The sequence below is a fragment of the Myotis nattereri genome, assembly GCF_964212035.1.
Source record: "Myotis nattereri genome assembly, chromosome: X".
Lineage (NCBI taxonomy): Eukaryota > Metazoa > Chordata > Mammalia > Chiroptera > Vespertilionidae > Myotis > Myotis nattereri.
In genome coordinates, this window is record NC_138078.1 from 39,180,368 (window position 1) to 39,195,592 (window position 15,225).

The following is a 15,225-nucleotide window of genomic DNA, read 5'->3' on the forward strand; positions in this document are numbered from 1 at the left end:
CATAGTAGCTGTTTATATAGATGGTGAGTATTAAATTTATTAAGTACCAAGATCATCTAATACATTTTTCTGTGATAGATTTTATTTTTTAAATCAATTTTTTTTTGGTGACATTGGTTAATAAAATTATATAGGTTTCAAGTATACAATTCTATGATACATAATCTGTATATTGCATTATGTGCCCACCACCCAAAGTCAGATCTTATTCTATCACTGTATATTTGAACCCTTTACCTTTTATTACCCCTACTTACCTTACCTGTGGTAACCATTATACATTGTCTGTGTCTGAGTTTCATTTTTATATCCCACATATGAGTGAAATCACGTGGTTCTGTACTTTTGCCTGACTTATTTTGCTCAACATGATATTCTCAAGAGCCATCCATGTTTTTGCAAATGGCAGTATTTCATCTTATAGTATACCATTGTATATATGTATGGCATCTTTTTTTAAAGATATATTTTTATTGATTTCAGAGAGTAAGGGAGAGGGAGAGAGAGATAGAAACATCAGTGATGAGAGAGAATCATTGATTGGCTGCCTCTTGCATGTCCCACACTGGGGATTGAGCCCGCAACCTGGGCATGTGCCCTGACCAGGAATTCAACCATGACCTCATGGTTCATAGGTTGATGCTCAACTACTGAGCCATGCCAGCCATGCTCGACATGTTTTTTATTCATTCTATTAATTCTACAAATCAAATTGCAAATCAGAAGAGCAAACCACAGCTTTATTGAGATACCACCTCACATGTGTTAGAATGGCTATTATAAAAATTACTAATAATAAGTTTTGGAGAGGCTATGGATGAAAAGAAAGTCTCATTCACTGCTGGTGGGAATGTAAACTGATACAGCCACTATGGAAAACAGTATGGAGGTTCCTCCAAAATTAAGAAAAATTTAGTTATCATATGACTCAGCAACTGTTCTGGGAATCTACAGGAGAAATTTTACATTTTTTCACAAGGATTTACGCACCCCTATGTTCATTGCAGCTTTAGCATTATTCATGGTGGCCAAGACATGGAAACAACCAAAGTATCTCTCAACATGTAGTATATTTTTTTCTCTTTGTCCACACTGTATGTCTGTTATCCTATATAATAAAAGCCTAATATGCAAATCCACCAAACAGCGAAACAGCTGGTGGAACGATTGGCAGAACATCTGGTCGCTATGATGCACACTGACCACCAGGGGGCATATGCTCAACGCAGGAGCTTCCCCCAGCCCGCAGGCCCCAGGCTAACCAAGGCAGGTGCCAGCGGGGGCTCCCCCGATTGCCTCGCTGGTCGCCCCGCAGAGAGAGGCGACCAGCAGCAGCAACAGGGGGTGGGGCCAGCGAGTGGGCGATACCAGGCTGGCCAAGGCAGGTGCCAGCTGGAGCCCCCCGATTGCCCTGCTGGTCACCCCACAGGTAGGCCCTGATCGCTGGCCAGGCCTAGGGACCCTACCCATGCACAAATTTCCTGCACTGGGCCTCTAGTATTTATACAATTTGCCTCTTTTATCTGGAGTATTGCCAGAGTGGAGGAAAGACTCAGGCACATATCTGTTGCAGTGTTACATTGTTATTGCTGTTGCTTTAACAGGGAATTCTTGCTTAAACAAGTCAACTAAGGGACAATGACATTAGATCATCTATTGTACAACTATTCCAGTTAAGAGGAGGAAGCAAGGCACTTTTATGACAGGCAGGCCCACTGAAGCCAACTTTACACATTACAAATTCCTTTGGCTGTACCTGTGCTTTTCTCCAGCTCCAGAGTAGGGCTCCACATACCACTTCAACCAACTTCCCCAGATTGCCAAATGTTAAGGGATAAAGAAACAAATGCCATAAGCATATAGCTAAGAGAAACAGCAGCCTTTCCTCAGTGTCTCTGCTGGTGCCTTTATGGAATAGAGCAAACTGATCCAGCAGGAAGAAAGCCCCCTGCTTAGCCTTGACATTTAATACATTTTAATGTAGATCTTAAGTAGCTAGTCATAAGAGTTCAGAAATTTGCTTTAGTAAAATATTTTATAAACATTTATAGAAGGGATAATGTGCTTGATGACATGGACATCTATTTGAAGGAATTGTTTTCTTGAGCTATTCCTATGTCTGGAAAGTATTAGTGTTGAGTAGTTTAGTGTTGTTGTTGTTGTTTTTTTTTTTTGATTGTCTATAATAATCACACACATACACACATATTCCCTTTACTTATTAATGACTTAAGAATAAAGTTTTTTCCCCTTTATGTATGTTACCAATTTTGAATAAATTTTTCTCTTTTTTTAAATAGAATTGCTTTAAATATTACATGAGTGATGATATTAGCCGTGACTCAGATGGAATGGATGAACAATGTAGGTAGGTAATATATCAAGATTAACTAAAATTCAGTGTTGTTTACTCTTTTGGAAGGGGGGATTCTTACATAATCTGTTACTAGATCCATTTTTTTGTATTATTTTTATTGATGTGTTTAATGGACGATTGTTCTATTCCAGAAAGCCTTAGGTTTATGGCTGTTTTAAGTTTCTAATAAACAATTGCTTTACTATTAAAATTACTGTCAGGAAAATTTAAATGGTTTTATTTATTTTTAAAATATATTTTTATTGATTTCAGATAGGGAGGGAGAAGGGGAAGAGACAGAAACGTCAATGCTGAGAGAGAATCATTGAACAGCTGTCTCCCGCATGCCCCCCATCAGGGATTAAGCCTGAAACCTGGTCATGTGCCCTCACTGGGAATCAAATGGTGACCTCCTGGTTCACAGGTCGATGCTCAATCACTGAACCACACCAGCTGGGCTTAAATTGTTTTAATAATGTAAAATGAGTTTCATTTGGGAGTAATATTTTAATTTTTAATAATTTCAGATGGTGTGCAGAAGGTGGAAACCTGATTTGTTGTGATTTTTGCCATAATGCCTTCTGTAAGAAATGCATTCTGCGTAACCTTGGCCGAAAAGAGCTGTCTACCATAATGGATGAAAACAATCAATGGTATTGCTACATTTGTCACCCGGAGCCTTTGTTGGACTTGGTTACTGCATGTAACAGCGTATTTGAAAATTTAGAACAGTTGTTGCAACAAAATAAGAAGAAGATAAAAGTTGACAATGAAAAGAATAATAAAGTATGTGACCATACACCCAGATTTTCTCCAAAGAAAAATAGTTCAAATTGTAATGGACAAGAAAAGAAATTGGGTGATTCATGTTCTGGTTCTGTAACCTATTCTTATTCAGCACTAATTGTGCCCAAAGAGATGATTAAGAAGGCAAAAAAATTGATTGAGACCACAGCCAACATGAACTCTAGTTACGTTAAGTTTTTGAAGCAGTCAACAGATAATTTAGAAATTGATTCTGCTACAAAGTTACGTCAGCTTAAGGCTTTTAAATCTGTGTTGGCTGATATCAGGAAAGCTCATCTTGCATTAGAAGAAAATTTAAATACAGAGATTCGAGGTTTGGATGCTGTAAACAAAGAGAAAAATACCAAAGAGCATAAAGTTATAGATGCTAAGTGTGAAACAAAAGCACGAAAAGGAGAAAAACCCTGTGCTTTGGAAAGGAAGGATATTTCAAAATCAGAAGCCAAACTGTCAAAAAAGCAAGTAGACAGTGAGCACATGGATCAGAGTACTCCAGTAGCGGAACAAAGAGCAAATAAAAGTACCAGTGGTGAACATGAGAAATCTGATAAAAAAGAAGAACCTCAGTATGAACCTGCTAACACTTCTGAAGACTTAGACATGGATATTGTATCTGTTCCTTCCTCAGTTCCAGAAGACATTTTTGAAAATCTTGAGACTGCTATGGAAGTTCAGAGTTCAGCTGATCACCAGGGAGATGGCAGCAGTAGCACTGAGCAAGAACTAGAGAGTTCTTCTGTAAAATTAAATATTACTTCAAAAGACAACAGAGGAGGTATTAAATCAAAAACTACAGCTAAAGTAACAAAAGAATTATTTGTTAAACTTACCCCTGTTTCCCTTTCTAATTCCCCAATTAAAGGTGCTGATTGTCAGGAAGTTCTACAAGATAAAGATGGCTATAAAAGTTCTGGTCTGAGCCCCAAGCCAGAGAACTGTGGACTTGGACAGGAAAAAAATGATGATGCACTTTTGCTTGAATGTGAAGTTTTATTACCTTCAGAAGAATCTGATCTTCGAAGATCCCCACGTGTTAAGACTACACCCTTGAGGCGACAGCCAGAAACCAACCCTGCGATTTCTAATTCCGATGAAGAAATTAATGAAACAGTTAAGAATAAACAAAAACTATCAGGTCCAATGAGAAAAAAAGATAAGCAGAATTCTTCTGACAGTGTTATAGATAATCCTAAAACTAATAAATTGTCTAAACTTAGGCAGACAGAGATTATGGATCAAAATTCAGATTCTGATGAAATGCTAACAATCCTCAAAGAGGTATCCAGAGTGAGTCATAGTTCTTCTTCAGATACTGACATTAATGACACTCATATAAATCATGAGAAGACTTTGTATGATTTAAAGTCTCAAACAGGGAAAGATGATAAAGGAAAAAGAAAACGAAAATGTTCTACTTCTGGCTCAGATTTTGATATTAAAAAAGGCAAATCTGCTAAAAGGTCTATAATTTCTAAAAAGAAACGAGAAAATCAGTCTGAATCTTCCAATTATGACTCAGAATTAGAAAAAGAGATAAAGAGCATGAGTAAAATTGGAGCTGCTAGAACATCCAAAAACAGAGTTCCAAATAAAAAAGATTATGATTCTTCAGAAGATGAAAAACATAGTAAAAAAGAAATGAATAACCAAGGGCAGCAAAGTTTGAAGGCTGCACAAGAAGGGTCATCTGATGATGCTGAAAGGAAACAAGAGAGAGAGAGTTTTTCTTCAGCAGAAGGCACAATTGATAATGACAAAACCATCTTGGAATTAAAAGGTAGACTCTCTAAGAAGCAGCAGCCAGGTGTTTCCTCTGATAAGCCTTCTTCTGGGAAAGAGGAGAGTTGTAGTTCTCCAGAGGACAAAAAGGTTGCTGAAACTAAAGCAAAGTGTAAGCTTCTGAAAACTAAAACCTGTAAGAAAGTCCAGGGTAGCTTATCTGATATTGTTCAGAAGTTCTCAAAGACAGAGCACAGTGATGACTCTTCTGAAGATGATAAAAAGGTGAGCAAAAAGGGGACTGAAGAAAAAGAAAAGAAAACTACAGACTTGAAGAAAAAAGTAATTAAGATGGAACAACAGTATGAATCATCATCTGATGGCACTGAGATATTACCTGAGGGAGAAGAAATTTGTCATTTTTCTGAAGGAATAAAACAAAATAAGAATGACACAACTGATGGGGAAAGGCAAAGTAAAAAAATAAAAGGTAAAACTTCTAAAAAGAAGGATGAATTATCTGTTAGTGCTGAGAAGTTAATAGGGAAAAGAGATAGTTGTGGTTCTTCAGAAGAAAAAAGGTGTAGGAGTGCAGGATTCAGAAGAGATAAGAAAAGGTGCAATTTGTCTGAAAAGAGATCAAGGAAGAGACAAGATTTTTCATCATCTGATACTGAGAAATATTCCATGAAAGAAAGTCATGATTCTTCTGATAAGAAATTGAAAAGAATAGAATTGAGGGAAAGACGAAATTTAAATTCAAAGAGAAATCCCAAGGAAGTACGAAGTGGCTCATCATCTTCAGATGCTGAGGAAAGTTCTGAAGATAATAAAAAGTTGAAGAAGCAAAGAACTTCCACTAAAAAGAAGACAGGCAATGTCAAGGAGAAAATGAGAAACTCCGTCAGAACAAGCACTAAAAGGAAGCAAGCTGAAATTATTTCCTCATCTTCTTCTGATATAGGAGATGATGCTCAGAATTCTGTAGGCGAGGGCAGCAGTGATGAGCAGAAAATTATGCCTGTGACTGAAAATTTAGTCCTGTCTTCACATACTGGATTTTGTCAATCTTCAGGTATGCAAAGATAAATTCAAAAATGTGTAATTTGTACTTACTCCCTCTTGAATAACTACATTATTTAACTTTTCTTGAAGCCAATCAAATGCAAGGTTACTGTTTAGGAAAATATAATTTAAAAATTCTTTACAGATTTCCTAGAAAGCCTTTCTCCATTTATTTTTATGCCATCATTGGAAGGTATTTTAAACAAAGTTTTTTTGGTAAATAACAAAAATTTTTTATCAATGTTTAATGATTTTTCTCTGAAGTAATTAGCGGTCATTTATTAAGGAAAATCAGACTGGCACCAGTATTTCAGTAGGTATTTATTAATATGATCGGTAACTGTCTTACCATGCATAGGATTTTTTTAATTAGCCAGAGTAACTTTGTGTCCTATGCAATTTTCTGAAAAAATTAAATTTACTTCATTGAAACTCTTTGCAGATGCTTATCAGTTATTTTCTAATGACATGAACAGATGTTTCTGTCTTTAATACTAACAAGCTAAAGGAAGAAAGAAATCCAAAAAGTAGATGGATTTCCCTAGCCTTATGAGATAGTGCACTAGGACTATTAGGGTTTGGGTCAACTGGTCAATGATACTTCACCTCCCCCCAATAATACTTATAAAAATAATTTTCATTATCTTACTTTTTTTTGTTTTCTTTTTTCCCATCACCATTTAACCCCACTATATTCTTTTCCACCTCAGCCCCTCTTTCCCCCCCTCCAATCTTAAAAATTTTATAAAGTAGATTTTACTTAAAACTGTGTTCTCAACATAGGTTGAATGTTTCAAGTTTCCTTTCATTCTTTTTTTTTAAAATACATTTTATTGATTTTTTAAAGAGGAAGGAAGAGGGATAGAGAGTTAGAAACATCTATGAGAGAGAAGCATCGATCAGCTGCCTCCTGCACACCCCCTACTGGGGATGCGCCTACAACCAAAGGTACATGCCCTTGACCGGAATCGAACGCGGGCCTCTTCAGTCCCCAGGCTGATGCTCTATCCAGTGAGCCAAACTGGCCAGGGCTCCTTTCATTCTTTATGCTAGGATTTTCCATTTATCCCGTTTAGATTTTAGTGGAATTTACTTGAATCTTGTTTTATAATAAAACTTTAAATTCCTTTTATGGAGTGCTTATCTAATGAGTTGATTTGAAAACCAAGTGTAATATGCACAGTATACTCAGTTTAATGCTCTGCTATATTACATGCTTAGATGGAACTCTGCCTGTATGGCTATTGTAACTACAGGTCCTCACTTTTTGAAATTCTTTGGCCTAATGTGTTTCAGAATTTTCAACTGTTTGTGTTTCAGAAAGGTAATATAGAGTAGTTGCCATATATAGGGTGTCCCAAAAAAATGTATACACACTTTGAATAATTATAAATGCAGTATTTATTAAAATATATTTCATTTTCAAAATTGAGTTATCATCTGTTAAAAGTGTGTATACATTTTTGGGGGACATGCTGTACTATAGCTCCATTAGGGCCTGAGGCAACACATTATCAAACATATTAGTATTTCTGCAGCAAAGCATAAGAATACTAATACTTAGAAGAATAAATAGTTCAAATTAGGTTTTGCTGCCAAATGAACTTTGGCACTACCTTATATAGCTTCTGAGTTTGAGAACTTTTTGGATTTCAGAATTATGTATAAGAGATTGTGGATTTGCATTCAAAACACAGTCTCAGAATGGAGCATTATTTACAATAGTCAAGATCTGGAAGCAGCCCAAGTGCCCATCAGTAGATGAGTGGATAAAAAAAGCTGTGGTACATTTACAAAATGGAATGCTCTCAGCTGTAAAAAAAGGAGGAAATCTTACTCTTTGTGATAGCATGGATTGACCTAGAGAGTGTTAGGCAAAGTGAAATAAGCCAGTCAGAGATGACAAGTACCATATGATTTCACATATATTTGGAATCTAATGAATAAAATAAACTAACAAACAAAGTAGAAACAGATTCATAGATACAGAAGACAGATTGAGCTATTAGAGAGAAGGGGTTTGGGAGGCTGGGTGAAAAAGTGAAGGGATTAAGCAACCCCCCCCCCCCAAAAAAAAACAAAAACAAAAACAAAAACAAAAACCTTGTAGACACAGGCAACAACAGTATGGTGATTATCAGAGGGAACGGAGGATCAGGGGCAGGTAGAAGAGGATAAAAGGGGGATACATGGTGATGGCAGGAGACTTCACTTTGGGTGGTGAGCATATACTACAGTATACAGATTATGTATTGTAGAATAGTATCCCTGAAACCTATATAATTTTATCAACTAATGTCACCTTAATAAATTCAATCAAAATTGGAAAAAAAATACAATCTCATAGTTACTTTGTCAAATCAATGTATGTTTGTTTTTGTCTCAGTTTTTTATTTTTACACCAGATAGATTATATAAATATTCAAAGTTAGCATTGATTGACAATATTTTAGGCAAATATGTTATTTTGCAACCATCGCTTTGTTGTTCAAATTGGAGTACTCCATTTTTTTCTACAGTTTTTCATTCCCTCTCTTTTTTAAAAAATCTGTATTGTTCAGATTATTACAGCTGTTCTCTTTTTTGCCCCCATAGCTCCCCTCCACCCAGTTCCCACCCCACCCTCTGCCCTTACCCCCCCACTGTCCTCATCCATAGGTGTACGATTTTTGTCCAGTCTCTTCCCGCACCCCCCCACAAACCTTTCCTCCCGAGAATTGTCAGTCCACTCCCTTTCTATGCCCCTGATTCTATTCTATTCTCCAGTTTATTCCGTTCCTCAGATTTTTTATTCACTTGATATTTAGATTCACTTGTTCATAGATATGTATTTGTCGTTCATAATTTTTATCTTTACCTTTTTCTTCTTTCTCTTCTTAAAGGATACCTTTCAGCATTTCATATAACACTAGTTTGGTGGTGATGAACTCTCCTTTAGGTTTTTCTTATCTGTGAAGCTCTTTATCTGACTTTCAAGTCTGAATGATAGCTTTTCTGGGTAAAGTAATCTTGGTTGTAGGTTGTTGCTATGCATCACGTTGAATATTTCTTGCCACTCCCTTCTGGCCTGCATAGTTTCTGTTGAGAAATCAGCTGACAGTGATATGGGTACTCCCTTGTAGGTAACTAACTGTTTTTCTCTTGCTGCTTTTAGTATTCTCTCTTTGTCTTTTGCCCCTGGCATTTTTAAAAAAATATATTTTATTATTTTTTACAGAGAGGAAGGGAGAGAGATAGAGAGTTAGAAACATCGATGAGAGAGAAACATCGATCAGCTGCCTACTGCACACATCCCACTGGGGATGTGCCCGCAACCCAGGTACATGCCCTTGACCGGAATCAAACCTAGGACCTTTCAGTCCGCAGGCCGATGCTCTATCCACTGAGCCGGACCGGTTTCGGCTGCCCTTGGCATTTTAATTATGATGTATCTTGGTGGGGTCCTCTTTGGATTCCTTTTGTTTAGGGTTCTCTACCCTTCCTGGACTTGTAAGTCTATTTCTTTCAGCAGGTAGGGGAAGTTTTCTGTCATCATTTCTTTAAATAGGTTTTCAATATAATGCGCTCTCTCTACTTCTGGCATCCCTATAATCGGATGTTGGTATGCTTAAAGTTGTCCCAGAGGCTCCTTACACTATCTTCATATTTTTGCATTCTTTTTTCTTTTTTCTTTTCTGGTTGGGTTTTTTTTTTTTTGGTTTTTCCTATTTCTTTGACTTGATTCTTGCGATCCTCCAGTCTGCTGTTGGATCTCTGTATAATATTCTTTATTTCAGTCAGTGTATGCTTAATTTCTAGTTGTTTTTTTTTTTTTTCATATCCTCGAGGGTCTCACTAGATTTATTGAGGGTCTGACTAAATTTATCGGTGGTTTCTAAAAATTTTTGAAAAACCTTAAAATTCTGGTTTTGAATTCTATATCCAGTAGTTTGATTTCCTCCATTTCTGTCATTTGTGACCTGTTTCCTTGTCTCCGCATTTTGGCTGTTTCCCTGTGTTGATAGAGTGGCTTTCTGTGCTAGATGTCCTATAGGGCCCAGTGGCACAGCCTCCCCAATTACCTGAGGTGGACACTCTGTGGTGCACCCCTTTGTGGGCTGTGTGCACAGTCTTGTTGTAGTTAATCCTTGATTGTTGTAGGTATTACTGGGAGGAATTGACCTCCAGGCCAATTGGCTGTGAGAATCTGCTGTGTCTATGGTGGGAGAACTTCTGTGCTGAAAACACCGTTATGGGGCAAGACTTGCTTCAGTGGGGCTTTGGAGCTCACTGAGTCTGTCCCCTGAGAGTGTCCCTTATGGATGTGAGGAGTTGTAATCTGGATGGTCCCACTCTGACCACTGGGTACACTGGCACTTGCATCTCTAAGGAGGTGCTAATTTAGCTTCTGCCTGAGGCTACCCAGCAGGAGCTATGGAGAGATCTGCAGATTCCTCTTCTTTGTTTGGGTTTTGGAGGTGCCCAGATGAGGCCCAGCTGTGTAGCAATGCAAGCTGCTGTGGGGCCTTGGGCCTTCTTTTGGATGTTCTGGGTCTCTCTGACCCAGATGCAGCTTGTTAGGTAATTTTAGGTTGCAATGGGCCAGGCCATTCATATGCAAAAGCCTCTGTGCACAGCTTGGGTGGGGCAGAGTCTCAGGGAATCAGCAGGGCGGAGCGAAAAGCTATGGCTGATCCTCAGCCCTGCCCTAAGAGGTTCCGGGTCTCAGTGTCCCTTGGTAATCGCTGCAAGCTCCTCTGAGAGAAAGCTGCCCTAGAGTTCCGCCTGCTGCCAGACAGTCCAGTTTTTCCCCTTATGAGTCTGGATCCCCAGAGACTTGCCAGAAACTGGAGTTCAGAGCAGTCGGGAGCTTGTGTCTCCCTCCCAATTAAAAAGACAACCGCGTCCTCAGTTGCCAGCCCTTTCCGCACGTGCCTCCTTTGAGTCTCAGTGTGCTTTTCTCTTTCCTTCTAATTGTAGAATTTCCACTCAGCCAGCCTTCCTGTGGTTTTGGATGATGTCCGTTTTGTCTTTTGTATTTTTGAAGTGGTAGTTTGAGGCAGCAATTTCAGGTGTTTACCTATGCCACATCTTGGTTTTCCTCCCAAATCAATGTTTTTGTTATCAGGCTACTTAAGGAAACTCTTTTTAAGGATTAGAGTATAAGAATAATAAATTGTAGTTACATGGAGTATTCTCACTAGCAAATTTAGGCTATTGAACTAATCTTAAACTTTGGAGAACTGTTTTTCATGATTGAACAGCTTCCCTAGCAAAATCAACATGTTTGATTTCAAATACTGATTTTCATTTCCCCAAATCTGATTATATATGACACATATGAGGACATCTAGGATATATCTTTCATGTTTGGAACTATTAATACCTAGTGTAATATGCAATATGTGTTCATCAGATCTTAAGAAGAGGTGGCAACATATGGCAAATACTCAAAGGGGGTATTTCCCAATAATTTCTTAACCCAGCCTTAGTCTAGATCATTGTGTTCTGTTTGGACTTATGTAACTTTATTCTGAAGGACCAGTGCCCTGATGGGGAGGTGAATCCTTTCTCATATGTATGTCCAGAGCAGCCTTAAGAATTCAGAATTTCAGCATATGCCAATCTCTCAACTATTCGGTCTCATAAGCCTTGTTCAGATTTTGTTTACCCTGGATATTTTTGGAACTGATTATTTTAGATGAAAAAATAAGGTAAATTTTCTAGGGAGTTTAACAAATCTAAAAAATGGACTTTGTCAAAGAAATACTTAAGCTGAAAAGAATCTGAAGGGTATTTAATACAAGCACTATGTAAAAAGTACTGTTTTTCAAGATAAGTTTGGATATAAGCCAATGATAAAAGTGGCATTCTTTTTATTTTTTTTAATGTTTTATTTATTTCATTTGTTTTCTTTTTATTTTTTTAAAGTGGCATTCTTTAAGAATTTGCTTGCATGCATATATAAGCAAGCTATATTTATTTGTTCCCCTACTATGTCCAAGTTAATTTAGGTGACAATTTTTATGAACTCTTAAAAAGCCTCACCTGTTCTCAAGAATTTAGAGGATTCTAATTTATTCAGCAGTAGTTGGTTATCCTAGTACATGGTACAACATTTTCGTAAAAATTGGGGCTTTTAGAGGGGAGTAGAAATATTTCTTTGTAAACTGAACTCTACTTTATATAATTTAATTTGCTGTAAGTCAGTGTTACTGATTACGGTTTTCATTTATGAAGGCAATACTCTGTATACAGATATACCATATATTTCATACTGAGGATATGAAAAGCATGTATTATCTCCTGGCATATCTGTACTGCCTTTTAGAAACTCAGATTCTTTTTACAGAAATAAAGATTCATTATAAAAAGAAAAAAAGAAATTGGGGCTTGGGAATGGCATAAGCAACCAAGATTAAGAACACAGTGCTAGGAGATTGCAGTTTAATGAGCAAGACAGACATAGATAAATCATTAAAAAATACCAGAAAAAGATATAGAAGTAGAATGGGGCTGTGTGATAATTAGCAAGTGAGCTACTTAATCTAATTATTGGAGGTAAACAGATAGCATTTAAACACTAGTTTAAAGAATGGGTCAAATTTATAGTAAAGAAGTAGTATTACTAGTGATAATTCATTTGAAGATTGGTCTGCTTGAATGAAGTATTCTGAGTTTGCTAGGATATTGTGAGATTTATTTTTGCTTTTCTGTATTTCTATCATGAACATGTAGCTGTCTGCATTCTTTGTAGATTTTTTTCTCTCCAACATTTTTTTCAAATATGTTATTATGAAAAAATTTTAATATGTAGAAAAGTTTCTTTTGTTAATATTGTACTGTATTTGCATATGTAAAGAGTACTGTTTTTCAAGATATCTATTCATATATTCTTCTATCCATCAATGTAACTAACTTTTGTGTGCCCTTTTAACTGTTTATTTTGAAATAATTATAAATTCACAGGAATTTGCAATCAAAAAAATGTACAGGGAGATTTTGGATATTCTACCGTTCTCCTACTGGTAACATTTTGCATAACTGCAGTACAATGTCAAAACCAGGAAATGAAAGATTTATTTAGATTCACCAGTTTTACATGCATTTATTCTTTTGTGTATGTATGTATGTATGCATGTATGTATAAATATAGTTCTATGAGATTGTATCATGTGTAGCTTTGTAAATTACAACCAAGATATTGAACTGTCCCATTACCACAAGTTTTCCTTGTGCTACACCTTATGCACAGCTTCCTTCTTTATTCCCCCCCCCCCCCCCCCCCGTATTAACTCCTACCAACTTATCTGATTTTTGTGTTTGTTATTTTGAGACTAATCATGAAGCATGTAACCTTTTGAGATTGGCTTTTTTTCACTCAATGCAATGCTCTTGAAATTTTGGATGCATTTCAAAAGAAATAATAAACATCAGCATACTTTTTCCTAATTACTTCAGCATATATAGTATTAATGAGAGTTTAATATTTAAGTTTGTGTTTGAGGCACATTTTACATATAATGAAATGCCAAATGTTAATGTCTTTAGAGTTTTAATCAAAGGGTAGAAGAGTAGCTCTTTATAAGGACATAAGTTTTACTGTACTTGAATGTGTCTGTATATTTCTACTCATTAATATTATACAAATTCAAATATATTTGAAATTATTTGGTACCACCAAAATATTGATAGCAATTTTGCTATTCTTCAGTAATACAGAAAATAATTATACATATGTTAGCCTTAAACTTAAAATGGATCACTGTGAACATAGCTTATTTAGTAAGAAACTTATGCTAATATGATGGTAAATGGTAAAGACGTGCTACCTGAAGGATGCGCAGTAAAACCCTTGTGCTCTGGAAAGGAACTTTGAAATACATAAGATCCAACTTATTTATCATTTTACTACTGGCACTTTTTAAATTATCCATGTGCTTGCTTATAAATTCTTTTAAATCATGTTTTGGACCCCAGAATACAGTTTAGAACCAACTAGTTGTTATTAAAGTTTTAGGCTTTCTGTTTTATTTTACATGGTTTTACTTATGTAGATAACATAAAACTAATTTTGAGTATGCTTTTTTCCCTTCAAGGAGATGAAGACTTATCTAAATCAGTGCCAGTCACAGTGGATGATGATGATGATGACAATGATCCTGAGAATAGGTATGTTTCTATCTGTAAGGACTTTAAAAAGATAATGACACACCCTAGATGTGGGCACAAACAGCAGCAACAGAACCTCAAGCTGGTTGTAAAAACCAGGAGTGTGTTAGAAAGACTGCTCATGGTCTTTCCTCAAGTTTGAAAGAAAGGCCAGAAAATAGGCTAAAACTCAGAAACTTTAAGAGAAAGTAAATATAAATATTGACACACCTAGCATAGGGTGTGATATAAATATGTATAGCACTGTCAATTTTATATTTTTATGTAAACTGCTAATTTTTGAGAATTTTTAATTCTTACAGATTATTTTATTGATGGAAGTGAACTATCTCAAATTGGTGACAACAGACATCTTTCTCCTTAATGTTTGATTTTTAAAAACTCCTCAAGTGAGGGTATTTTTTCCATTGATTTTTAAAAAGAGTAGAAGGTAAGGATGGAAGGAGGGAGGGAGGAGGAGAGAGGGAGACAGAGAAAAACATCAATGTGAAAGAGACACATTGGTTGCCTCCTGCGCACACTCTTACAGGGAGGCTGGGATCCAACCTGCAACCCAGGCACCTGCCCTTGATCTGGAATTGAACTCTTGACCCTGAACCACACTGGTCAGGGCTGAGTATTGTTTTTAATTGCTATCCATTATGGTAGTCCTATTTATTAAAATCTGTTCAAAGTAAAAAAAAAAAAAGGGACATTACTCAGATATTTAAGATTAAGAAATTGCTTGTAAAATTAGTATCAATTTACGAAGTGTCCAGACTGATACAGATTTTAACTATTTTTCAAATAAAATAGAAATAGTATGATACTATTAACTTTAATAAGACTTAAACAATAAGTGTAAATGTGAACAGTATAGCCTGTACAGATATTTTTAGCTAAGGATGGCTGGGAGAAGAGAAACATGCAAAGGCATGCTCATATCCCAGCAATGGAGAATAAAAAATAACAACATAATATTAAAGAATATACCATAAAGTTTTTACATGTCTTTTAAACCTTTCCCTGGACTACAGTATACCCCACATTCATAATGTTCAGCCAAGTGTGGTGAAGTGGATGGAATTTTGAAATAATAGGAATAAGAATATCTGACTTCTAATTTTTATAACAACTGTTTCTGTAAT

General features: G+C 36.3%; 1 protein-coding gene across 1 annotated transcript in view; it reads left to right on the top strand.

Annotated features, from left to right (window-relative positions):
* ATRX (ATRX chromatin remodeler) overlaps positions 1-15,225 on the top strand; it is a 274,911-nt gene that overhangs the window by 77,480 nt on the left and 182,206 nt on the right. Inside the window, exons 8-11 of the mRNA XM_081080786.1 lie at positions 2,301-2,368; positions 2,884-3,938; positions 4,026-5,957; positions 14,026-14,098. Of these exons, the coding sequence (XP_080936912.1) occupies positions 2,301-2,368; positions 2,884-3,938; positions 4,026-5,957; positions 14,026-14,098 (3,128 nt within the window). The remainder of the gene's footprint in view (positions 1-2,300; positions 2,369-2,883; positions 3,939-4,025; positions 5,958-14,025; positions 14,099-15,225) is intronic.